This window comes from Ahaetulla prasina, chromosome 7, assembly GCF_028640845.1.
Source record: "Ahaetulla prasina isolate Xishuangbanna chromosome 7, ASM2864084v1, whole genome shotgun sequence".
In the NCBI taxonomy this organism is placed as follows: domain Eukaryota; kingdom Metazoa; phylum Chordata; class Lepidosauria; order Squamata; family Colubridae; genus Ahaetulla; species Ahaetulla prasina.
This window is the reverse complement of record NC_080545.1, coordinates 92284017-92311364: the sequence shown is the minus strand read 5'-3', so window position 1 is coordinate 92311364 and position 27348 is coordinate 92284017. Positions and strand designations below refer to the sequence as shown.

The 27348-nt window shown below is 45.5% G+C and overlaps 1 protein-coding gene across 2 annotated transcripts in view; it reads left to right on the top strand.

Annotated features, from left to right (window-relative positions):
• The first annotated feature begins 320 nt into the window (after positions 1 to 320).
• CMAS (cytidine monophosphate N-acetylneuraminic acid synthetase) overlaps positions 321 to 27348 on the top strand; it is a 30666-nt gene continuing 3638 nt past the window's right edge. The window contains exons 1-8 of one of the 2 annotated variants that reach the window (XM_058191024.1): positions 321 to 658; positions 3791 to 3933; positions 5171 to 5326; positions 8154 to 8287; positions 11543 to 11637; positions 14577 to 14748; positions 17567 to 17720; positions 21572 to 25601. In XM_058191024.1, coding sequence (XP_058047007.1) covers positions 447 to 658; positions 3791 to 3933; positions 5171 to 5326; positions 8154 to 8287; positions 11543 to 11637; positions 14577 to 14748; positions 17567 to 17720; positions 21572 to 21777 — 1272 coding nt within the window. In that variant the 5' untranslated portion in view covers positions 321 to 446 and the 3' untranslated portion in view covers positions 21778 to 25601. Of the gene's footprint in view, positions 659 to 3790; positions 3934 to 5170; positions 5327 to 8153; positions 8288 to 11542; positions 11638 to 14576; positions 14749 to 17566; positions 17721 to 21571; positions 25602 to 27348 lie in introns of those variants that run through there. The other variant, XM_058191025.1, reaches the window with a different exon arrangement.

Here is a 27348-nt window from a genome sequence, read left to right as displayed (position 1 = left end):
ATATAATAATATAATATATTATTATATTATATATTATTATTATTATATTATTTCATTATTATAAATATTATAATTATTATTACTTCAGCAAAGCTGGCTGAGGAACTCTGGGAGTTGAAGTCCACAAGTCTTAAAGGGACCAAGGTTGGAGACCCTTGCTTTAGATTCCTCCATCCATCCATCCATCCATTGAACTACGTTTCCCGGCATCCCACTGGGACGGCCTTTGGCTTTTACTCCCATCGGCCAATGAAAACTACATTTCCAGGCCAGCGCAGAAACAGCGCCCTCTGCCGCCACGGAAGCCTTGAAGCAAGCGGCGGAAGGTTAAAAATCTCCGCGCCTAAAAGACTCCACCTCCCAGCATTCCTCATGGCGGGCGTGCCCAGGGCGGCTGCGCGAGAGGCGGGGCTTAAACGTGGCAATGTTCATTCTGTCAGCAAACCATGGCTGCGACAGTTGGGGATCCTCCTTCGCTCGCTGTCGCCTCTTCCCGGCCGTCGGGGGATGCCGACTTGGGGTCCCCTCACATAGCGGCGCTGATCCTGGCTCGAGGCGGCAGCAAAGGGATCCCGCTGAAGAACATTAAGCTCCTGGCTGGCGTCCCGCTGATTGGTTGGGTACTGAGGGCAGCCCTCGACTCCGGCGCCTTCCAGAGGTCTGCGCATGCGCGAGTGTCAACGTTCTTTCTCCTCCCCCTCCCCCCTTTAAATGAAACTACAGTTCTTTTGTCTGCAACAGAAACTTCCGGGATTCTTGTGTTTGTTTGTTTGTTTGTTTGTTTACATTTATACCCCGCCCTTCTCCGAAGACTCAGGGCGGCTTACAGTGTATAAGGCAATAGTCTCATTCTATTTGTATATTTTTACAAAGTCAACTTATTGCCCCCCCAACAATCTGGGTCCTCTTGTGATTCCTTAGGAATTTCATACAAATCATAGAATAGAATAGAATAGAATTTTATTGGCCAAGTGTGATTGGACACACAAGGAATTTGTCTTGGTGCATATGCTCTCAGTGTACATAAAAGAAAAGATACGTTCATCAAGGTACAACATTTACAACACAATTGATGATCAATATATCAATATAAATCATAAGGATTGCCAGCAACAAGTTATAGTCATACAGTCATAAGTGGAAAGAGATTGGTGATGGGAACGATGAAACGATTAATAGTAGTGCAGATTCAGTAAATAGTCTGACAGTGTTGAGGGAATTATTTGTTTAGCAGAGTGATGGCCTTCGGGAAAAAACTGTTCTTGTGTCTAGTTGTTCTGGTGTGCAGTGCTCTATAGCGTCGTTTTGAGGGTAGGAGTTGAAACAGTTTATGTCCAGGATGCGAGGGATCTGCAAATATTTTCACGGCTCTCTTCTTGATTCGTGCAGTATACAGGTCCTCAATGGAAGGCAAGTTGGTAGCAATTATTTTTTCTGCAGTTCTAATTATCCTCTGAAGGCTGTGTTTTTCTTGTTGGGTTGCAGAACCGAACCAGACAGTTATAGAGGTGCAAATGACACACTCAACAATTCCTCTGTAGAACTGGATCAGCAGCTCCTTGGGCAGCTTCAGCTTACTGAGTTGGCGCAGAAAGAACATTCTTTGTTGTCCTTTTTAATGATGTTTTGATGTTAGCTGTCCATTTGAGATCTTGCGATATGATAGAACCCAGAAATTTGAAGGTTTCTACTGTTGATACTGTGTTGTCAAGTATTGTGAGAGGTGGAAGTATGGAAGGGTTTTCCTAAAGTCTACCACCATTTCTACGGTTTTGAGTGTGTTCAGTTCCAGATTGTTTTGGTTGCACCACAAGGCTAGTCGTTCGACCTCTCGTCTATATGCGGATTCGTCATTGTCTCGAATGAGACCAATCACTGTTGTGTCATCTGCGAACTTCAGTAGCTTAACAAATGGATCATTGGAGATGCAGTCATTGGTATACAGAGAGAAGAGAAGTGGGAGAGCACACAGCCTTGGGGGCCCCTGTGCTAATTGTACAGGTATTTGATGTGATCTTGCTTAGCTTCACCTGCTGCTTCCTGTTTGTTAGGAAGCTTGTGATCCACTTACAAGTCTGTTCCGGTACCTGTAGCTGGTTTAGCTTAGTTAGAAGAATGTCTGGAATGATGGTATTGAATGCTGAACTAAAGTCTACAAAAGGACCCTTGCATAGGTCTTTGGAGACTCAAGATGTTGTAGGATGTAGTGCAGAGCCATATTAACAGCATCATCTGTTGTTCTATTTGCTCGGTATGCAACTTGAAAGGGACTAAAAGCGGATTCGTGATGGTTTTCAGGTAGGAAAGCACTAGCCTTTCAAAGGTTTTCATGACTACAGATGTTAGAGCAACTGGTCTGTAGTCATTTAGTTCCTTGATGGTGGGCTTCTTCGGCACTGGGATGATGGTAGAGCGTTTGAAGCAAGAAGGAACATAGCACATCTCTAGTGATTTATTGAAAATATGGGTGAAGATGGGGGCCAATTGGTCAGCACAGACTTTTAAGCAAGAAGGAGTTATCTTGTCTGGGCCTGGCGCTTTTCCTGGCTTTTGTCTGTGAAATAGGTCCTGCACTTCCTTTTCTGTGATCACTAGGGGTTGTGAACCCAATGAAATCATGATACAAACGTAACCCAGGGCTTTTATCATTATTAAAAAGCAGGCTCTTTCAGAATCAAAAGATGAAAATCTGTGGAGTTTCAAATCTAGGTGGGGGTGGGGCTTTTTAAATATCTCCTGCAGAAGTTTCCAGCAGATGTGGGTATAGAGATATATTCTTAACTTCATAGCACGTTGCAAATCGGGTGGGAAGAAGGTTTATATTGGATTTTTATTTGGGGGTTTTTAAATACAAGCTGCACGGAATCAGCTACGCGTGAATTGGGCAGCCAGATGTCAGCAAAGCTGAGAAAATCTGTCCTTTTCGTTCCAGTTTTGGTGTATAACCAGTTAAAAATATTTTTTAAAAAAAAATGGAAATCAATTCAAATGAATGAAATTTCTATGATAAATTGTGAGGGTTGACTTTTGGTACGCTCTTTATATGCTTGGTAGGTAGTCCTGGACTTAACAACCACAACTGAGTCCAAATCAGTGGTGAAATTCAAATTTTTTTTCTACTTGATTTCTACTTGATTTTTCTATTTGATTTCTACTTGTTCTGTGGGCGTGGCTTGGTGGGCGTGGCAGGGGAAGGATACTGCAAAATCTCCATTTCCACTTCACTCCAGGGAAAAGATACTGCAAAATCCCCATTCCCTCCCCACTCCTAGGGGAAGGATATTGCAAAATCACCATTCCCATCCCACTCTGTGGCCTGCCAGAGGTGGTATTTGCCGGTTCTCCCAACTGCTCAAAATTTCTGCTACTGGTTCGCCAGAACCTGCTGGATTTCACCCCTGGTCCAATTGTTCTGACATAAGTCATAACATGGAGCAAAATCACTTAACAACTGTCTTACTTAACAGCAGAACATTTGAACCAGGGATAAAATCCAGCAGGTTCTGACAGGTTCTGGAGAATTGGTAGCGGAAATTTTGAGCAGTTGGGAGAACCGGCAAATACCACCTCTGGCTGGCCCCAGAGTGGGGTGGGAATGGAGATTTTGCAATATCCTTCCCCTGGAGTGGGGTGGGAATGGAGATTTTGCAGTATCCTTCCCCCTGCCAGGCCCACCAAGCCACGCCCACAGAACCGGTAGTAAAAAAATTGGATTTCACCACTGCTTCAAGGCTTGTGTTGTGTCACAACTTCCCTTACAGGCAACAATGTTCCCTTTGTCTACCTACAGTGTATGGATTTCTACAGATCACGATGAAATTGAGAAAATTGCCAAGCAGTTTGGAGCTCAGGTTCATCGGAGGACCTCTGAAGTATCTAAAGATTCTTCTACCTCTTTGGACACCATTGTGGAGTTTCTCCAATATCACGAGGGTATGTTGGTGCTCACAAACTGGGTTGTTGTTGTTGTTGTTTTAAACTATTGCTTTGGTAGATCTTTCAGCTTTCTTTCTCTGGATTTGAATATAGACATGTTTAGTTTAATGAAAAGAAGGACTAGAGTTGATATGATAGCAGGATTCTAATATTTGAGGGGCTGCCACAAAGATGAGGGTGGGCCAATTTATTCCTCAAGGCAAGTTAAGATAAGATGACTTTATTGTCATTTTTTTACTGCGAGCACATTGGCCCACAATAAAAATGAAATTCTGTTGCCTGCTCTCAAGAGAAAATGTATATCTACCCAAACACATATATAACACACATATACATATGCTCTATACATAAATAAATATATACCTGCACCACACACACACACACACACACACACACACACACCGTGTTTCCCTGAAAATAAGACCAGGCCTGATATTAATTTTTGCTCCAAAAGACGCATTAGGGCTTATTTTCTGGTTAGGTCTTATTTTGGGAAAAATACGGTACTAAATGCACCCATCTAGCTAACAAACTTAACTGGGGCTTATTTTGGGGGTAGGGCTTATATTACAAGCATCCTGAAAAATCATGGTAGGAATTATTTTCTGGTTGGGTTTTATTTTTGGGGAAATATGTTATGTATATAAATATGTATATGTTAAATATTGTATTGTTATATGTTACGTTATAAATACGTATATGTTAAATATTGTCCATTATGAGTACATAGCGGAAAGAGGAAACTTGAGAGTTTACAAGGTTGACGCTATATGGAAAAAAACTATGACTGAATCTAGATGCTCTGCAGGACAAGAAACAATAGACGGAAACTAAACAAAGAGAGAAACAAACTAGAACTAAGGAGAAATTTCCCAACAGTGAGAACAATTAATCAGTGGAACGACTTGCCTCCAGAAGTTGTAAATGCTCCAGTGTTGGAGGTTTTCAAGAAGAGATTGAACAACCATTTGTCAGAAATGGTACAGGGTCTCCTGCCTGAGCAGGGGGTTGGACTAGAAGACCTCCAAGCTCCCTTCCAACTCAGTGATTCACTTAACAACTGTGGCAAGAAAGGTCGTATAAAATGGGGCAAAACTCACTTAACAAACGTCTCGCGCAACAACAGAAAGTTTGGGCTCCATAGTGATCGTAAGTTGAGGACTACACATAGTTTGAACCAAACTGCAGCCTAGAAGCTCCTTACCTCCTCCCTGTTTTTCTTTCATTTCTCCAGAGGTTGATGTTGTAGGAAACATTCAAGCAACTTCCCCTTGCCTGCATCCCACCGACCTCATCAAAGTGGTCAAAATGATCCGCGAGGATGGCTTCGACTCGGTCTTTTCAGTCGTGCGATGGCACCAGTTCAGATGGAGTGAAATTAAAAAAGGAGGTAAAGGAGGGGCATCTTTTGGACTGGATATTTATCATTGCTTATGTTGTGACCCAGACACAAGTAGATAGTAATAAGTCCGTGAAAAAACAAACTTTATTCGAACAGCTGGGAATTACTTCATTCCCAGCGTCGTTCAACTCAAAGTAAAACAAAGGCCTCCCAACACAAATTCCTCAGTTATCTCACAAGCCTTAGTCCAATTAGGCAAACTCCCAAAGGCCCTTCCTGGCAAACGTCCAGAAGCCACAAAAACAAAGATGTACACGAAGCAGAAGATGGAGCAGAAGATGCAGCTACAACGTTGTTTTCCGGCAAAGCCCAAAGGCCGTTGCTGGTCTTTTAAGCCTTATGGGAGGGGCCAATCATCTCTTGGCCCTTCTCCCGAGTTGTCCTCTCTGCTTGAGCTGCTCTTGCCTTCTGGCAGCTCTTCTCATGCATGCATTAGGAACAGGCTCCTCCTATTCCTCTGCCTCACTACTATCAGTCTCTGGAGGCTCTGGAATCTGCACCTCACTTCCTGATGGCCCTGCCCCCACCTCAGCCTCATCACTGTCCAACTCTGTTGCTAGCTCCGTAGGCTGCTGACGGACCACAACAGCTTATAAAAACTATCTATCGGCCTTATAAAAACTTATCTATCGGCCATCTATCGGCCTTGAAACTGGCTCCCTCGGCAAAGAATTAGAGATGATCACACACATACACACACACACCCCTTAGAGTCAGACATAGAATAGAATTCTTTTTATTGGCCAAGTGTGATTGGACACACAAGGAGTTCTGTTTTGCACAAGCTCTCAGTGTACATAAAAGCTATAAGTGATAAATCATGATCATAGTCATCATAAAAATACAGTCATCATAAATCATAAGATGCAACACTTAGTGATAGTCGTAGGATACCAAATAAACAATCAACATAAATTGTACTAGGAAACTAAATAAAACCATACATCGTAAAGTTACAAGCAACAAAGTTGTAGTCGTAAGTAGAAAAGGAGATAGGTAACAGGAAAGATGAGAATAATAATATTAATACAGCCTTACTAAATAGTTTGACAGTGTTGTGGGAATTACTTGTTTAGTGGAGTGATGGCATGGGGGGAAAAAACTGTCCTTGTGTCTAGATGTTGTGGTGTGCAATACCCTGTAGCAGTGATGGCTAACCTTTTCCGGACTGAGTGTCCAAAGCGCACAAGCACGTGCATGAATGCACATGTGTGCGCTCGAACCCCCAAAATGCAATGTGCTTGCGCCCTGCACTCGCCCCCCCACGCATGCGTGCACGAACCACCCACACAATCATGTGTCCTACACACTTTATTTATTTATTTATTTATTTATTTATTTACATTTATACCCCGCCCTTCTCCGAAGACTCAGGGCGGCTTACACTATGTTAAGCAATAGTCTTCATCCTATTTGTATATTATATACAAAGTCAACTTATTGCCCCCAACAATCTGGGTCCTCATTTTACCTACCTTATAAAGGATGGAAGGCTGAGTCAACCTTGGGCCTGGTGGGACTTGAACCTGCAATAATTGCAGGCAGCTGTTGTTAATAACAGGCTGTTTAGCAGCCTGTGCCACTCAAGGACCCTTTGCCTCCCGCGCATGCATGGCAGAGACCCTAAAACCAGCTGGCCGACAGCAACTGCGCACGCATTCGCGGCAGAGCTGAACTGAGGTGACGACTCGTGTGCCATCAAGAGAGGGTGCTGCAGGCCACCTCTGGCATGCGGTGCAATAGATTCGCCATCACGACCCTATAGCGTCGTATTGAGGGTAGGAATTGAAACAGTTTATGTCCAGGATGCGAGGGGTCTGTAGATATTTTCACAGCCCTCTTTTTGACTCGTGCAGTATACAGGCTCTCAATGGAAGGCAGGTTGGTAGCCATTGTTTTTTCTGCAGTTCTAATGATCCTCTGAAGTCTGTGTCTGTCTTGTTGGGTTGCAGAACCAAACCAGACACTTATAGAGGTGCAGATGGCAGACTCAATCATTCCTCTGTAGAACTGGATCAGCAGCTCCTTGGGCAGTTTGAGCTTTCTGAGTTGGCGCAGAAAGAACATTCTTTGTTGTCCTTTTTTGATGACGTTTTTGATGTTAGCTGTCCATTTTAAGTCTTGAGATAATATAGGACCTAGAAACTTGAAGGTCTCTACTGCTGATATTATGTTGTCTAGTATTGTAAGAGGTGGAAGTATGGGAGGGTTTCTCATGAATGACATGAATGGACAAGGGAAACTTTACCTTTACTTTTAAATCCAAACCATCTCAGTATAGTCTACTCAGCTGGTTGAAGCACTCCAAGAGTTTGAGCGATGATCTTTCCCTGCTGCCTGAGATTGTCTTACTTGGGAAGGTCAGAGATTGGTGCGGGGACTTTTTAACCAGCAAGGCGTGTGTCAAGATTCCAGCCGACGAACCCAACCGAGCAAGCACTTTCGAGACCATCCAATCTCTTTACGCAAAATTTTATTGAGTACGTCATTTCGGCACAGATTAAGGCAAAACCAGCTCTAACTAATTCCCACGCAATCCCCTATAATTAAACAGTAGCATTCTCCCTCCCCCTATTGTCCCATTGTCCAGTTGAATGTCATTGAATTGTTATGAGAAAAGGTCTCTGAGGATTTTAGCCACCAGCTTTGCTGGCTGAGGAACTCTGGGAGTTGAAATCCACAAGTCTTAAAGTTGCCCAAGTTGGAGACCCCTGCACTTACGTGTGTGTGAGAGTGAGCAGGAGAGCACAGAGGTATTTAGACAATGACACCATATCCATCTTTCTCTCCCCCTTCCCCCTTTTTGCTTTAACAGTCTGTGAAGTGACCGTCCCGCAAAATCTGAATCCGGCCAAGCGTCCTCGGCGACAGGACTGGGATGGTGAGCTGTATGAAAACGGATCGTTTTACTTTGCCAAGAGGGCCTTAATTGAAAAGGGGTATTTGCAGGTGGGTGCGCCAATGCTGTTGGTCCTTCTTTTGCCCTAGCACTTTTGGAGTTGGGCTTCTGAAGAAGTTACTCAGTTCTTTCGATGCTATCTGGGCCTCTGGTGGCTCAGACTGGTAAGACAGTCTGTTATTAACAGCAGCTGCTTGCAATTACTGCAGGTTCAAGCCCCACCAGGCCCAAGGTTGACTCAGCCTTCCATCCTTTATAAGGTAGATAAAAGGAGGACCCAGATTGTTGGGGGCAATAAGTTGATTTTGTATATAATATACAAATGGATGAAGACTATTGCTTGACTTGGTGTAAGCTGCCCTGAGTCTTCGGAGAAGGGCGGGATATAAATGCAAATTTAAAAAAAATCCTTTAATAACTCCGATTTAGGAACTGGCTGAATTTTTTTCCTCAGGTTTTTTTTTTTTTCCCCTTCTGTAAGGGGTGGTTTGACCTTCAAAGTCACATTGCTGATAGAGTTGATTTTTAAATTTTAAAAAAAAAGTAGAAGAGGAAGGGAGGTTTTCAATCCCACTTCCCTGGAATCGCTGTCCAGATTGCGTTCCTGTTTCACCTTCCTAGTTGTAGCATGATACAATTATGCCGCTTAAAACGTTGGTAAATCCACCCCAGCTGAAAGGCCGTAGTCGTTTGGATTTATATTTTGTTTTTCGAGAACAGATTTTTCTATTTACTATTTTTGATGCCGAAGCACAGCTGATACGAATTAAGCTATCTTTTTATTATCCTATCACCCATCTCCTCCCACTTATGACTGTATGACTGTAACCTTGTTGCTGGTATCCTTAAGATTTATATTGACTGTTTTCTAATATGATTTGATTGTGGGGAAGTACGGTACTAAACGTTTGTCTGGCTGACAATCTTAACCGGGGCTTATTTTTAGGGTAGGGCTTATATTACAAGCATCCTGAAAATCATGCTGGGGCTTATTTTCCAGTCGATTTCAGGGAAAGAGGATAAAGGCTTCCCAGACTAGGAGGGGTAAACAGCAACAGCATTATTTATTTATTTATTTATTTATTGTATTTTTATACCGCCCTATCTCCCAAGGGACTCAGGGCGGTTTACAGCCAAATAAAATATACACATATATAAATACAAGTTAAAACCACAATTTAAAAAACTTATTAAATATGGCCGAATATTAAAACCCCAATAAAATAATAAAACCTGATTAAAACCAAATTTAAAATTTAAAAATTCTAGTCCAGTCCTGCGCAAATGAACAGATGTGTCTTAAGCTCGCGGCGAAAGGTTCAAAGGTCAGGAAGTTGGCGAAGTCCTGCGGGAAGTTCGTTCCAGAGGGTGGGAGCCCCCACAGAAAAGGCCCTTCCCCTGGGCGCCGCCAGCCGGCCCTGTCTGGCTGACGGCACCCTGAGGAGTCCCTCCCTGTGAGAGTGTACGGGTCGGTGAGAGGTATTCGGTAGCAGCAGACGGTCCCGTAAGTAACCCGGCCCAATGCCATGGAGCGCTTTAAAGATAATTACCAAAACCTTGAAGCGCACCCGAAAGGCCACAGGTAGCCAGTGCAGTCTGCGCAAGAGAGGTGTCACGTGGGAGCCACGAGGGGCTCCCTCTATCACCCGCGCAGCCGCATTCTAGACCAACTGGAGCCTCTGGGTGCTCTTCAAGGGAAGCCCCATGTAGAGAGCATTGCAGTAGTCCAGGCGAGATGTCACAAGGGCATGAGTGAACGTGCATAGGGCATCCCGGTCTAGAAAGGGGCGCAACTGGCGAACCAAGCGAACTTGGTAAAAAGCTCTCCTGGAGACGGCCGTCAAGTGGTCTTCAAAAGACAGCCGTCCATCCAGGAGCACGCCCAAGTTGTGCACCCTCTCCATTGGGGCCAATGACTCGCCCCCAACAGTCAGCCGCGGCTGCAGCTGACTGTACCGGGGTGCCGGCATCCACAGCCACTCTGTCTTGGAGGGATTGAGCTTGAGCCTGTTTCTCCCCATCCAGACCCGTACGGCTTCCAGATGGCATAAAGAATCCTCCAAATGGCATAAAGAATCCTCCAAACAAAATATCTGCTTTTTAAAATTATGTCCCCCTTTCCAGTTTATAACCCTTCCTTACTGGCTATGTATTTTCTTTTTAACTGAAATAGAAAATCATATGACTATTGTATATTCAGAAGATTATATCTTGTATAATCTTACTGGATCTAGAAGCTAATGATCTATAATGTAAATCTTGAGCCATGGTGGCACAGTGGCTAGAACGTAGTATTGCAGACTGAATCTGGCCACTGCTAGGAGTTCGATCAGGGTTGACTCAGCCTTCCAACCTTCTGTTGTGACCCAGGCCCCAGTAGGTAGTAGGAAACTCAGTCAGTGTAAAACAAACCAACTTTATTCGAACAGCTGAGAATGACTTTCTCAGTGTAGTTCAACTAAATTAAAACAAATTCCTCCCAACACAAATTCCTCAGTCCTATCGCAAACCTTGGTCCAATTAGGCAAACTGCCAAAGGTCTTTCTTGGCAAAAGTTCAGAAAACACTGGTACAAAATAAATGCAAGAAGACGAAGCTATCAACATTGTTTTCCGGCAAAGCCCAAACGCCATTGCTGGTCTTTTAAACCTTATGGGAGGGGCCAATCATCTCTTGGCCCTACTCCCGAGTCGTCCTCTTTGCTTGAGCTACTCTTGCCTTCTGGCAGGTCTTCTCATGCGTGCATTAGGGACAGGCTCCTCCTGTTCCTCTGCCTCACTACTGTCAGTCTCTGGAGGCTCTGGAGTCCACACCTCACTCCCCGATGTCCCGATGCAGAGCCCTCATCCGGGCCTTCCCCAGCCTCCAGGATTGGCCCACGCTCTTCCTCAGCCTCATCACTGTAGGCTGCAGGCTGCAGGCAGACCACAACACCTTCCAAGGTTGGTAAAATGAAGACCCAGATCGTTGTGTGGGAAATAGGCTGACTCTGTAAAGCACTTAGAGAGGGGCTGTAAAGCATTATGAATTATATATTCATATATAAGTATATTCAGTATGTAAGTCTAACTTCTATTGCTATTGCTATCTTTCACAGTTTCAGGGTATTTAACATGGTCACAGGTCTTTCACTCCATAACGTTCTAAAAGGGGGAGAAAAAAGGAGATTTGCCTGCAAATCGGGCTGGAATGCAATTTCTGGCTCTTCTCTGCAAACTTGTGCCTGTACATAACCCCTGCGGAGTTCAGGATGTGCCCCCTGGTGTGGACAAGATTGACTGACCCACACTTTCATTTTTATCTAGGGTGGGAAAATGGCATACTACGAAATGCGAGCTGAGCACAGCGTGGACATAGATGTCGATATAGATTGGCCTATCGCGGAGCAACGGGTCCTAAGGTAAACAGAGAAACTGGCTTTCTCGGGTGGTTGCGGTGATGTTCTCCTCCTTTGAGAAATCTCATAGTGCGAGGGCCGTGATGGTGAACCTATGGCACGCGTGCCAGAGGTGGCATGCAGAGCCCTCTCTGTGGGCACACGCGCCACCAGCTGCTCTGTTGGTGTCCGGTGCGCACATGCGCGCAGGCCAGCTGGTCTTCGTGGGGGCTGGAGCACCGAAAAACTGTTGTGACCTAGACTTTCTTAAGGCATAAAAGACACACATAGTCTTAAACAAACATATTTTATTATAACAACTGGGAATTACTTCATTCCCAGCTTAGTCAAAATTAATTCCAAAACAAAGTCCTTCAGAAAAAGTCCTTCGGCTTTATCACAGACCTTTATCTGCTTTGGCACCCTGCCAAAGGCTTTTCTTGGTAAAGCTCCACAAAGATCAGAAACAAGAGATGCGGACGTAAAACAGATGTAGCAACATTGCTTTCCTACAAAGAACCCAAGAGCCATTGCTGCTCTTTTAAGCCTTATGGGAGAGGCCAATCATCTCCTGGCCTTACTCCTGAGTCGTCCTTTTTGCTGTAGCTGCTTTTGCCTTCTAGCAACTCTTCACATGCGTGCGCTAGGAACAGGCTCCTCCTGTTCCTCTGCCTCTCTGCTGTCCTCCTCTGGAGACTCCAGGGTCCGCGCATTCTTTTCTGTAGATACCCTTGTTCTAGAACAGGTCCATATAAATTGAAGAGAGGGATGTATCCCCCAAATAAATATTAGTCTTACTTTATTTGGCAAGATTCCTGTTCTTCCAAGGATTCAAGGCAATGTATGTATCTGTCCTCCAGCATTATCTTCACAGTAAGCAACCTTGTGAGATGTGTCGGGCAGAGAGAAGGGCTGATGCAAGGACACCCCACTGAGATGTCATGTTTGAGGGTGGATTAGAACTTTGAGTCTCTCTGATCTTCGCAACATATGTGAATCTTATGCACCCACATGCAGAAAAACTAGAAGGCTTCCTGACATTTAGAACAATCAATCAGTGGAGCGACTTACCTCCAGAGCAGGGTTCTCCAACCTTGGCAACTTTAAGCCTGGCGGACTTCAATTCCCAGAATCCCCCAGCCAGCTTCAATTCTGGGAGTTGAAGTCCGCCAGGCTTAAAGTTGCCAAGGTTGGAGACCCCTGCTCCAGAGATTATGCTTGCTCCAAAACTGGAGTTTTTTAAAGGAAGAGTCGAACAGCCATTCGTACAGAATGGTACAGGGCCGCGATGGCTAGACTGACTGCAGTGGCCTGGAAGTGGATCTCTTGCCTCACAATCAGGAGGTTGTGAGTTCGATCCTAGGTAGAGGCAGATATAGGGTCTCCTGCTTGGGCTGGTCTAGATGACCTGCAAAGTCAATTCCAACTCTGTTAATCTGTTGAATGGCGAACCTGTGGCATAAGGGCCTCTGGTGGCTCAGACTGCTAAGACAGTCTGTTATTAACACAGCTGCTTGCAATTACTGCAGGTTCAAGTCCCACCAGGCCCAAGGTTGACTCAGCCTTCCATCCTTTATAAGGTAGGTAAAATGAGGACCCAGATTGTTGGGGGCAATAAGTTGACATTGTATATAATATACAAATGGATGAGGACTATTGCTTAACATAGTGTAAGCCGCCCTGAGTCTTCGGAGAAGGGCGGGATATAAATGCAAATAAATAAATAAATAAATAAATAAATACGTGCTGGAAGTGGCACGCAGAGCCATCTCTCTGGGCACACGAGACATTGCCCGTTGCTCTTCCAGGTTCTGGCGCGCCGGCTAGCTGGTCTTTACGTGCGTGGGAGCGCCGGAAACAGGAAGAGCAGCTGTCCAGAGTGCATGCTCGTGCCAGCAAGATGATCTACCATTTTCAGGTGCGGACATGCACACCAGCCACCTGGTCTTCTGGTTCCTGGCATGCATTTCGTGCACGAAAACCAGCTGGCCAGTACGGATGCGCATGCCGTAAACTGGAAGATCATTTTCCCAGTGCGCGCATGCGCACCCGGGCAATGGGTCTTTCAGTTTCCGGTTTGCACATGTGCACCAGCAGGCTGGTCTTCGTGCACGCATGCACTCCAGAAACCGAAAGACCAGGTGTTTGGCATGCATGTGCATGTCGGAAACTGGAAGATCATCTTTCCGACATGTGCATGCGCACATGCCTTAGTGTGGTTCGCCAACACTGGTATAGGGTTTCCTGCTTGAGCAGGGGGTTGGAATAGAAGACCTCCAAGGTGTCGTGTCCCACTCCTCCGCTGACGGCCGGGTTAGGGAAATCCGAATCAGGCGTGCCTCTGCAGCTCTGCCAAAGTCCTAGCAAAGTTCTCAAGGCAGGCAGAAGACCAGAAAGTGACTTCAGCAAGATATGTTAGACTTTGCCTGTCTCAGAGAATGCCAGAAAGCAGATCCTTTATATAGGCCATGGGGTGTGGCTCCATGACTCAGCACTTATCTAGGCCTGCCCCTCCCTTCCTTCTGACGCCGCCGCCTATCAATTCTTCTGAAATGAGGATCACTCCAGTCGGCAGCTGTTGGTAATTGACCTCCCTCAAGCTCACATGCTGTGGGGGAGGGGGAGGGGTCTAGTTGCTCCGTTTGCCTGGGCATGGAGCCAGAGTTGGGGGCTGGAGGTGCTTCCTCCTCAGCCTGTCTGGGCATGGAGCCAGGGCTGGGGCCGGGAGGCATACTAGGACATACCTCAGCGTTCGGAAGCAGATAAGAAGGCCCCGGCTGCGGTGAGAGCGGGCGAGACACAACACAAGGTCCCTTCCAATTCTGTTATTCTATTATCGCCTCAATGGGAACGATGCACTTTTTTCCCCTCTTGGTCTTCCAGCCTTCTTCTTGCCCATCGAATGCAACATAAGTAAACTGGGTTCCTCTCCTCTTTTCCACGATTGTAAACCATATTTCCAGATATGGCTACTTTGGGAAAGAGACCTTGAAGGAAGTGAAGCTTCTGGTGTGTACCATCGACGGATGCCTCACCACCGGCCACATCTACATCTCCGAAGATGGGAAAGAGATGGTTTCCTATGATGTCAGAGATGCGGTTGGAATCAATCAGCTTCAGAAAAGAGGCATAGAGGTACATCTTAACGCTTGTCTTTGGGGATGGATTTTTAAGGTAGGGATGTCACAAAGTTTCTTTGCCTTTTGTTGCAGGGGAGGTAGGCTTTTAGTTTTCATGGGGGAGGCCAAAATGTCAGAACGTGTACCCGTTGCTTGACAGTATGGAGACATCATGAAGACTCTGAAAGGAAGAGACTTAACAAAGTTATTTGTTTGATGGTTTGTTTGTTTGATTGATTGACTTTTGTAGCTGCCCATCTCAGCAAACAACTCTGGGCAGCTCACAATTCAAAAACATACATTACAATTAAAATCTTAAAAACTGTTGTGGCCCGCCAGTGGCCAGCAGATCTGGCAGCAGATTCGGACAGTGAGGAGGTTGGGAAGGAACACGGGCCAGTCCTGGAGTCTGGGGAAGGCTCTGCGATGGAGGCAGAGAGGGGGGCCAGGGCCATATGCCAGTTATCAGCTCTCCTTCGGAGTCAGACATCAGTGAGGCAGATGAACAGCTGGAGCCTGTTCCCATTGTGTGCGTGCACAGAGTTGCCAGGCGAAGGGAACAGCTAAAGAACGAGGGTCGACTTGGGAGTAAGGCCACACACAGGTGGATGATGAATGGCCCCTCCCAGAGTGAATAAAAGAGGAGCGAAAGGGGAGTGGAGTTTGCAGGAGACAAACTTTTCTGACCTAGGCATTCCCAAACCACGAAGCAGACTCCATGTTAATAAAGGTTTGTCTTCTGCCTAAAAACAAACCTCTATTAACATGGAGTCCGCTTCGTGGTTTGGGAACGCCGAGGTCAGAACAAAAACATTTTAAAACAAAAGAATAAAAACTACGTAAACACTATAAAAAAAAACACATGACAGCATGCAATTTGAGTATGTGTACAAAGCAAAACTAATGGCCTATTAACAATAAACCAGGATGTGAGGGCCCCTTGGTTCATGTAGCGCCCCAGACTTCTGGGGCACAACCAGTTCTTTGAAGCTTTATGGAAGGCTAACAGGGTTAGATCTGGGGTTTATTGTCCTAGTTAGATGCCTTCCCCATCTGCTGTAGCAGAAAGAAAACAGATTATACCCTGTTTCCTCCCAAAATAAGACATCCCCTGATAATTAGCCCAATTGGGCTTTTGAGCGCATGGCAATAAGGCCAAGCGCTTATTTCAGGATTCAAAAAAATATAAGACAGGGTCTTATTTTCGGGGAAACACGGTATGATTTAAACACCTGTGACATTCTTGCAGTGTCACCCGGCTCCCAAACACGACAAGCCCTTTGTATTTAACGAAACGAGGTGGACTTCACATAATTTAACAACCGGTTCGCCCCAGCACCGAGAGTGTGAGTGCGGCCTTCTGCGCGTGTGCTTTGCTCGCACGCGCTCTTGCACGCATGCACCCATCTTAAAAAACGCAGCTAAATAGGACAGCATAGCGCCAAGTTGGGGGGGGTGAGCCCACCTGCAAGTCACAACTACCGATTCGCCCGAACTGGGACGAACCGGCTGAATCCCACCCCTGAGTCTCTCTCTCTCTCTCTTCCCACACTTGCAAAGGAAGTCCTGGAAGGTGCGCTCGCTTTTTTCCAGCAGCAGACACACACACACACACACACACACACACACACACACACATTCTCAGAAGGCGCTGCAGATTCCAAGAAGAATTCTGATAATTTCCAGACAGGATTCGGAAATGCAGGCCATCAGTGGCTGACTGGCAGGGAGATGAATAGTTGTCTGCCACATCTATTCATCTCCCACCTCCCTGTCTTTTATCCCCAGAGCTAGGGTGTGGCTTCACTAGTAGCAGCGGTGGTGTCATGTCCCACTCCTCCGCTGACGGCCGGGTCAGGGAAATCCGAATCAGGCTTGCCTCTGCAGCTCTGCCCAAAGTCCTAGCAAAGTCCTCAAGGCAGGCAGGAGACCAGAAAGTGACTTCAGCAAGATAAGTTTAGACTTTGCCTGACTCAGAGAATGCCAGAAAGCAGATCCTTTATATAGGCCATGGGGTGTGGCTCCATGACTCAGCACTTATCCAGGCCTGCCCCTCCCTTCCTTCTGTTGCCTCCGTCTATCAAGTCTTCTGACCCGAGGGTCACTCCAGTCTGCAGCTGTTGGCAATTGACCTCCCTCAGGCTCACATGCTGTGGAGGAGGGGGAGGGGTCTAGTTGCTCCGTTTGCCTGGGCATGGAGCCAGAGCTGGGGGCTGGAGATACTTCCTCCTCTTCAGCCTGTCTGGGCATGGAGCCAGGGCTGGGGCCGGGAGGCATACTAGGACATTCCTCCGTGTTTGGAAGCAGATAAGAAGGCTCTGGCTGTGGTGAGATCGGACGAGACACAACAGGTGGCTCTTCCGTCCCAAGGACCGGCCCATAGATTCCTGCTGCTCTCCTCTCTTCTGCCTTCTGCACATCCGCGTGTCAGGCACTGGACCCAGCTCTTCCTCCTTTTCCTCATCAGCCACCTCCTGACCTGGGAGCTGTTGACTCTCCATCTGAGGGCCGATGGACGGCCCGGCCTCCGCCTCTATCTCTCTCTGTGTGACAGCTCCATTCCCTCTTCCCTCTTGGAGCTTTGATGCTGGCCCTGACTCCCACGCTGCCTCCTCATCTGATTTGGCTGCCGGAGGGGCCGGCGGCCAACAGGCCACATCGGTGCTTTAATGCAACATGAAAATTTTGCTTGGCACTGATGACGTTACCTAGTTTGGTAATGAAACGTCTGCAAGAAAACAACCAAGCTCAGAGAGCACCAAGGACCCCACGGTTCAAACCCTGATCTAAAAAGATTCTCCTCTGTCGGCACTAACAGCCTTTCGTTTGTCCAGGTGCGGCTGATCTCCGAGAGGGACTGTTCCACCAAGGCGCTCTTGACCTCGAAGTTGGGCTGTACCGTGGAAGTCGGGGTGATAGACAAGCTGGGGGTCGTGGAGAAATGGCGGAAGGCCATGGGGTTGTGCTGGAAGGAGGTTGCGTACTTAGGTGAGGCCCTTTCCGAATGCTGTTGCTGATTTCGTTGGCTAAGGCTCTGCTGGAAGTTTCTGGAAAGTTGGCCTCCTCTGCGAACGAGGTTTCACTTTTCCTACTTTATGATTCAGCAGCTTTATTATTTTCCCGGAGGGGTTTTTTTGAGCCTCTCTCAATCATTGGAAGCAGAAAAGAGTACAAGTAGTCCTCGACTTACAGCCGTAATTGAGCCCAAAACGTTGGCTGTTTTGTTAAGTGAGTTTTGCCCCATGTTACGGCTTTTCTTGCCACAGTTGTTAAGTGAATCACTGCAGTTGAGAAGTTAGTCACCCGGTTGTTAAAGTGAATCTGCTTTCCCCATTGACTTCACTTGTCCAAAAGTCACAAAAGGGGATCGCATGACCTTGGGACACAACAACGGACATAAGTATGAACCAGTTGCCAAACTTCTGAATTTTGATCACACGATCATCGCGATGTTGCAAAGGTTGTTTCTGTGGAAAATGGTCATATGTGTTGTGACCCAGGCCCAAGTTAGGTAGCAACAAACCTAGTCTGTAGAAAAATAAACTTTATTCGAACAGCTGGGAATTACTTCATTCCCAGCGTCGTTCAACTCAAAGTAAAACAAATGCCTGCCAACACAAATTTCTCAGTTATTTCACAAATCTTAGTCCAATTAGGCAAACTGCCAAAGGCCCTTCCTGGTAAATGTCCAGAAGTCACAAAAACAAAGTTATTCACAAAGCAGAGGACGCAGCTACAACGTTGTTTTCCAGCAAAGCTGAAACACCGGTGCTGGTCTTGTTTTAAGCCTTATGGGAGGGGCCAATCATCTCTTGGCCCTACTCCTGAGTCGTCCTCTCCGCTTGAGCTGCTCTTACTTTCTGGCAGCTCTTCCCATGTGTGCATTAGGAACAGGCTCCTCCTGTTCCTCTGCCTCACTACTGTCAGGCTCTGGAGGCTCTGGAACCCGCACCTCACTCCCTGATGGCCCTGGCCTCACCTCAGCCTCATCGCTGCCCGACTCAATTGCCAGCTCCGTAGGCTGCTGACGGACCACAACACTATGTCACTTTTTTCATTGCCGTTGTAACTTTGAACGGTCACTAAATGAACAGTTGTAAGTTGAGGACTACCTGTACAGGTTGTCCTCAACTTACAACCGTTCGTTTAGTGACCGTTCAAAGTTACGACAGCACTGAAAGAAGCCACTTATGACCATTTTCACAGTTACAACCTTTTGCAGCATGTGATCACGTGATCAAAATTCAGACTTGGCAACCGACTCACATTTATGACGGTGGCAGTCTCCCCTTTGGATCACCTTTTGCAAACGTCTGACAGTCAAAGTCAGATTCACATAACAACCATGTGACTAACTTAACAATTGAAGCAATTTGCGTACATTACAATTAAAATCTCAGAAGCGTTTTAAGACAAAAGAATAAAAACCACGAAAACACTAAAAAAAAAACCATTGGAACGTGCAATTTGAGTAGGTGTACAAAGCAAGAAAGGATGTGTAGCAGATGGGGCAAAACTCCGTTAACAACAGAAACTTTGAGCTCAGTTTTGGTCGTAAGTCAAGGATGACCTCACTTAGCAACAGAAATTTTGGGCTCAGTTGTGCTCATAAGTCGAGGACGACCTGTCATAATGGGGGGCGGTGTTTTCTGTTCTGCCTCTTTCCATCTCTTGGAAGCTCCTCTGACTTCCAGTCTAAAAAAACAAACTGGGAGGAAGGACACTTTCATATACAGGTAGTCCTTGACTTACAACAGTTCACTTAGTGACCGTTCAAAGTTACGACAGCACTGAAAGAAGCCACTTATGACCATTGCACCATCTACATCAGGGGTAGTCAACCTTTTTATACCTATCGCCCACTTTTGTATCTCTGTTAGTAGTAAAATTTTCTAACCGCCCACCATGAAAGCTGGAACGCCCACTAGTGGGCGGTAGGGACCAGGTTGACTACCACTGATCTACATGGTCAGGCGACCGAAATTCAGACTTGGCAACCGACTCACATTTATGACGGTGGCAGTCTCCCCTTTGGATCACCTTTTGCAAACGTCTGACAGTCAAAGTCAGATTCACATAACAACCATGTGACTAACTTAACAATTTAAGCAATTTGCGTACATTACAATTAAAATCTCAGAAGCGTTTTAAGACAAAAGAATAAAAACCACGAGAACACTAAAAAAAAACCATTGGAACGTGCAATTTGAGTAGGTGTACGAAGCAAGAAAGGATGTGTAGCAGATGGGGCAAAACTCCGTTAACAACAGAAACTTTGAGCTCAGTTTTGGTCGTAAGTCAAGGATGACCTCACTTAGCAACAGAAATTTTGGGCTGAGTTGTGCTCATAAGTCGAGGACGACCTGTCATAATGGGGGGCGGTGTTTTCTGTTCTGCCTCTTTCCATCTCTTGGAAGCTCCTCTGACTTCCAGTCTAAAAAAACAAACTGGGAGGAAGGACACTTTCATATACAGGTAGTCCTTGACTTACAACAGTTCACTTAGTGACCGTTCAAAGTTACGACAGCACTGAAAGAAGCCACTTATGACCATTTTTCACAGTTACAACCTTTTGCAGCATGTGATCACGTGATCAAAATTCAGACGCTTGGCTGCTGGTTCATCCTTACGACCGCTGCTGTACCCCAAGATCACACAATCCTCCTCAGTGACCTTCCGACAAGCAAAGTCACCGGGGAAGCCAGATTCGCTTAACAACCGTGTGACTAGCTTAACGACTGCAGTGATTCCCTTAGCAAACGGTCGCCAGAAAAGTCGTCACGTGTTGGGGAAAAAAGTCGCTTAACTAATGTCTCACTTAACCACCTAAATCAAGGGTCTCCAACCTTGGTAACTTTAAGACTTGTGGACTTCAACTCCCAGAATTCCTTAGCCAGCAAAGCTGGCTGAAGGATTCTGGGAGTTGAAGTCCACAAGTCTTAAAGTTACCAAGGTTGGAGACTCCTGACCTAAATTTTGGGCTGGATTGTGGTCATAAATCGAGGACTATCTGTATATGACTGAAACTGAAGGACCTTGGGGTCCTTAAAGAGGGTCCCATCCTCACTGATCGTATCAAGAACAGCAAGTTCATTTTTACCTCAGATAGTATGGAATAAGCCAGTGTTTTAAAACCTTGATAACGTGAAGGTGTCTGGACTTCAACTCCCAGAATTCCCCAGCCAACCAGTATGCTGGGAATTGAAGTTCACAATTGTGTCATAAGTCAAGGATCGCCTGCACATCAAATAATCTTTTATATTCAAAATCAATTTTTAGAATGATGACAGCCCAAGGCTTTTAAGAAGCCAGGCCTCGGTTTGCAATCCCGCCATATTTTTTTTCAATTACCTCAGAAGCATCTCTAACAAAATTTAACCTTTTTTGTTTTGTTTTGTTTTTTTACAAAGGCTGCTGTCAGGGTTCCAAGGAATATCCCCAACAAAATAAAACTCTGAGGCTTGAGGTTCCTCAAAGTTCCAATTTATTAGAGATGTCATGTTGGTACAGCTGGGAAAACCCGAAACTGAAAGCTTCCACACCCAGTTGACAGTTCACAGCCCTGCCCCCACACCCACAAGTTCCTCACATTGTCCAATCAACTCTTCACACTCAATTGGATACAGTCTTCAGGCAGTCTCCATCAGACGCAGGCAAAGGTCCTTGAATACGGAATGTTGTTTTGACTAACTTTCTACCGCTCCAACAACAACCCCCTGCCAACTTCCCCAGCTAAAATATGTGGCAGTTAAGAAGCAAAAAGAAAATTGCCTTCCAAAACTGACAGCTGCGATCCTTCACCGAAGTTGCTTTTTTTTTTTTCCCCTCGTCACCCACAGGAAATGAGGACTCGGATGTGGAGTGTCTGAAGAAAGCCAGCATGAGCGCCGTCCCTGCGGACGCGTGTTCAGTTGCACAGAAAGCGGCAAGCTACATCTGCAGGTCCAATGGCGGCCGCGGGGCAGTTCGGGAATTCGCCGAGCACATCCTCCTTTTGATGGAAAAGGTGAATTCGGCTGGAAAAAACTTGGGCCGACCAAGCTAGGAAGTCGCCTCCGAGCAGCGTCTCTGGGAGAGATGGAATTCTGCTTCGTTGATTTTGCTGGGGGGTGTCTTTCCTCTGCTTGGCTTTGGACATTTCCAGAATCCCAAAAAGGACCCCGACAATAATTTTTAAAATATCTGCTTTATTATTATTGCACGAGTGACGAAATGGTTACTGAATTGATGCAGACTCAAAGTGGCAGGAAAACCCAATAAATCCAAAAACACGCTATTGCCGGACATATCCGTGGAGATTCTCAGTCATCCAGGTTATGATTGTCCCAAAGGTGTTTTGTTTTTTTCAAGAGGCAACTGGACTTTCTTTGTTTTTCTTCGAAGGCGTTTCACTTCTCATCCAAGAAGCTTCTTCAGCTCTTGACTGGATGGTGGGGAATGGAAGGATTTCTACTCCTTGCAGACAGCTGGTCATTTGCATCCTTTTAGAGAGTTGTTGAAAAAGTGGCTCAGCGGCTAAGACGCTGGGCTTGTTGATCAAAAGGTTGGCAGTTCAGCGGTTCGAATCCCGAGTGCCGCGTAAGGGGGTGAGCTCCCATTACTTGTCCCAGCTTCTGCCAACCTAGCAGTTCGAAAGCACATAAAAAATGCAAGTAGAAAAATAGGGACCACCTTTGGTGGGAAGGTGACAGCGTTCCATGGGCCTTTGGCCGGCCACATGACCACGGAGACGTCTTCGGACAGTGCTGGCTCTTCGGCTTTGAAACAGAGATGAGCACCACCCCCTAGAGTCGGAAACGACTAACGTATATATGCGGGGGAACCTTTACCTTTATCTAGAAAGTCATTGAGGCCACCTGGAGATTTATCTGTGTCTTCAGGGTCACCTGAGTGATGCAAATAGGTGTGGAGCCGCCTTGGAATTGCTGAAAGGACTGTGTTGTAGACTGGAGATAGATGATGTCATATCCCTCCAGTTCTATTGAGATGGGGTTGTTCAGTTTTGACATAGATGTCCTTTTATGACCCCTCTTTCAAACCAGCAATAGGCAAGGAGTATAAATCCTTCCATTCCCCACCATCCCGTCAAAGCTGAAGAAGCTTCCTGGATGAGGAGCGAAACGTCTTCAAAGAAACAACGGAAAGTCCAGTCGCTTCTTGAAAAAATATTGCCCGACAGGTTTCCTAGATGGCTTAAAAACTTTATAGGAATATAATATAGGAATATACATAGGAATATACATTCTTGATTTTATGTTCAAGATTCTCCATAACAAGCTTTATTTTATGCTGTTCCTCTAGATTCGCTCCTCTAAGCCAACATGTCTCAATCTTGGCAACTTTGAGACGTATGGACTTCGACTCCCAGAATCCCCTAGTCAGCCATGTTAACTGTGGAATTCTGGGAGTTGAAGTCCACATGTCTTAAAGTTGCCAAGATTGAGAAAGTGTTGTGTCTGCGCCCCCCCGAACCGGGCCCCCTGCCAGAAAGTGACTTGGAAAGTGAGTTCCAAGTAATGTTTGTGTGTTTGATTATTTTTTTAAAAAATCTGTAATGAAGATTGATTGTGATTCCTTTTTGTTGTTGTTGTTGTTGACTTTTCAGTAGGCTTGGGGGCTTTACGTTCCTCCCCCCCCAAAAAAATAGCTCAGAAGTGGAGGATAGATAGATGAAATTTTGGATAAATAAATAAATATCCTTTTTTTTTCCCAGTTATGCTTTTTAAAGTAACCTTTTCCTCTTACCTTTTTTTAAAAAAAATTTTTTACAAAATAGTAAAAAAATTTCCTCTTATCTTGTTAGCCTTTTAGACAAAAGCAACTGTCAGGCAAAGGAAGCATCTACAGAGAAGGGTCTGAAAAGTCACAATGACACCCACTATGCTGTGATTTTTGCTTTGCCCCCAGTTACACCCATCTGTGGCCATCCCTGGCAGGAACTTTATGGGTTTCCTCTTCCTTCTTCCTTCTGTGAAGGAAGGTAAGAAGACTTTGTGCTAGAAATATTCTCCCTTAGCTATTTGCAGTTGTACCCAAGGAGAATTTCCATGCATAGAAAAATGTTGGCTGAAATACCATTCTGGGCAAAGTGATTTTAACATTTGTGTTACACCTTCCCACCGAAGTGGTACCTATTTATCTACTCGCACTTGCCTGTTTTCAAATTGCTAGATGGGCAGGCGCTGGCGCAAGAAACGGAAGCTCGCCCCATCACATGTTACAAGCTTTGACAGCTGACAAGTTCAGTGTCTTTAACCACTGGGCCATATATATATATTTAGAAGCCCACCTTGCTGTAACATTTCACATCATGTGAAATGAAAATACTGGCCAATTTAGCGGGCATGAATTACCATATTTTTCGGAGTATAAGATGCTCCAGACTATAAGACGCACCTACCATTTTTTGGGAGGAAAACAAGAGAAAAAAATCTGCCTCCCAGCAATTTGCCTCCTTGCAGCAAGCGACAAACAGCCTGATTTCAGTTTCGTTTTCAGCACAGCCTGATTAGCACAAGAAAAAAAAAGTCTGCCTCTGCCTCCCAGCCTTTTGCCTCCTTATAGCAAACAGCGGAGGCTGAAAATGGGACGCGCGGAGGCGGCAATAGGCAGTGGCAATCCCTGCAGCCTGAAACAGCTGATGGTCGGGAGGCCGACAATCAGCTGCTTGTGCTAATCAGGCTGTGCTGAAGCTGAAACGGGCTGTTGGCTGTTTGCTGCAAGGAGGCAAATTGCTGGGAGGCAGAGGCCAAAGGGTGGGGACCGGTGGGTGGGCGGGGCTACATTCGGTGTATAAAACGCAGCCAAATTTTCACCCTCTTGGGGGGGGATGGAGTGCATCTTATACTCCAAAAAATACGGTATCTTGAGAGCTATGAGAATTGGATTACTCTTTCAGTAATTACGCTTCATCATACAAATAACATCTTATCATACTTTTCTTTTTCCCCCCCATAAGGTCTCCCTTTCTGTGACCTACTGTAAAACATTTTTTTTTTAAAGCCACAATAGGCAAAGTGTCTACGACGCTGAGGCAAAACCAACCATCCGCAGTAGGATGGGTGAATCCAAGCCTTTTGCCTTGAAACCATTTTGAAATTTTACTTTTGGCCAAATCATTTTGTATCTTTCCAGCCCATTTTTCAGCCTTGTTTTATCTTTCACTTTAATACGCAAAATCCATTGCCTGTCCAATAGAGATCTGGTGAACTCTGGACTTGGGGAAAAAGAGCCAAATTTGTAATAATATATTAATGCTCGATGAAGGAATATCCCGATATGAATAGCTGGTATTTAGATTAGAAGGATGAAAAAGAACTTTGAAATAAGATACCTGTTTTCCCCAAAATAAGACATCCTCTGATAATAAGCCCAATCGGGCTTTTGAGCGCATGGCAATAAGGCCAAGCGCTTATTTCAGGGTTCAAAAAAATATAAGACAGGGTCTTATTTTCAGAGAAACACAGTATCTATCTATCTATCTACATCCATTCATATCTATTTGTCTCTGTCTCTTTATCTATCTATCTACCCTGTTTTCCCCAAAATAAGACATCCCCTGATAATAAGCCCAATCGGGCTTTTGAGCGCATGGCAATAAGGCCAAGCGCTTATTTTGGGGTTCAAAAAAATATAAGACAGGGTCTTATTTTCGGGAAAATACGGTATTACCCCCCTCAGGATTCAAATCACTTGAAAATGGTTTTTGGGGGAGAAAAATGGTCAAGAAATTGCCACTGGTTTACAAATATGAAATATAAATATATTTATAAAATATCAGACTATCAAATACCTCTTCTGCCAGATGCCGAGGCTCGATGCATTTTCTGGGAACTATGAATAAAAGGACTTCTGTCCAAATGCTCTTTATTGATTTGTCTTGTTGATTATTTATAAATGTGAATAAAATGTAATCAAATAGGCTTTATTTATTTTTAAGATTCAAGAATAAAAAAAACAAACTTGTACAACTGTATTGATGTTCTTCATTCTTCCCCGTGGAAACAGATACCACACGATGAGTAACGGGTGAGATGGGTAGTTTGCTCTGTGTTGCAGAGTCGTTGCATGTGACAGACTCTGCTTCCATCTCAACTTCCTATTTCTGATAATCCTCCGGTATTGAAATGTTCACCTTGATAGGAACCAATCAAATGTTTGAGGCTGTGTTTGCACAATAGGTGTGATGACCTGGGGTGTGGCACGAAGGCAACACAGCCAGAGAACCGCTATGCATCCCTTTATTGGCATCAACTTTGCCCCCAGTGTCCTGTTTACTCTCCGGCCTGGAGAAAAACTTTCCCACAAAGCTGCAGCAGCTTCTGGCTTCGGATACTCTGTAAGCAGAATGACTGCAATCAATCACTCCAGCGGGGCAAGATAATGAGTCCCAGAAGCGAGGAATAATTCCAGCAAGACAAAATAAGCACACAGTAGCATGGCACTAATCCGAACAGTCGGGAGGAATGTCCAGGAATGCAGACCACAACTCTCAACCTTAGATGAATTCAGCATTTGTTCCCAACAAACGCCCCTCCCAACTGCCTCTCCTTTAAACTCCATCCCCAGGTGTGCCTTGTGAAGGGAATCAGGGCCCTTTCCTTCCTCGTAAGCCACACAACCCACATTGCTCTCTTCTTTGTTCTTCCCTGTGTGCCCTAGGATGGGGAGGGGGTGGGCCCTGGTCTTCATCTTAACCCCCTCACCCTTGTTCTATCTCTCCCCTGCTCTGCCCAGCCTGACTGCCCTTCCCCAGTTTCCTCCACAGCCAACGGAGCCACTCTCACGGTCTCTCTCAGCCATTCATCATCCATCTCAGATTGATTGATTGATTGATTGATTGATTGATTTTTCACATTTTTATACTGCCCTTCTCCGAGGACTCAGGGCGGTGTACAGCATAGATAAAACATAAATACCAAAAAATTTAAAATACAATATTCATTAAAAATCTAATTCAATAAGCTGAGTATTTAAAATAAGTATGTAAAATTATAAAAATACAATTAAACCCCTTAAAAACCCCATTAACAAACCCACGATTAAAATTTATCGTTAGGCCAGCCCTGCTTGGTGAAAGAAGAAAGTTTTGAGCTCGCGCTTAAAGGTCCGAAGGTCAGGGAGAAGACGTAGCCCCACAGGTAGTTCATTCCACAGGGCCGGAGCCCCCACAGAGAACGCTCTTCCCCTGGGGGCCATCAGCCGACATTGTTTGGCCGACGGCACCCTAAGGAGGCCCTCCCTGTGAGAGCGCACCGGACGGTGGGAGGCTGTTGGCTGCAGCAGGCGGTCCTGTAAATATCCCAGTCCCATGCCATGGAGCACTTTAAAGGTGATGACCAAAATCTTGAATCGCACCCGGAAGACTTGGACGGGGGCATGATGAGAGAGAGAGAGAGAGAGAGATGTAATCTTCCCAGGTGCCAGGAGTTCTGTTGTTAGATGGGTAGAGAGCTAATCCTACCTTTGTTGGATCGTGGGTGAAGACATTTGCTTATGAATAGACCTAGCTATCTCTTTATCTCTTAAGTGCTGACGCCTGCTGTGGGCAATTGAGGAGGGTGGGGGCTATTAAGTGTGTGTCTGCTTTTTTTTTTCCCCTGGGAATCCATTCATA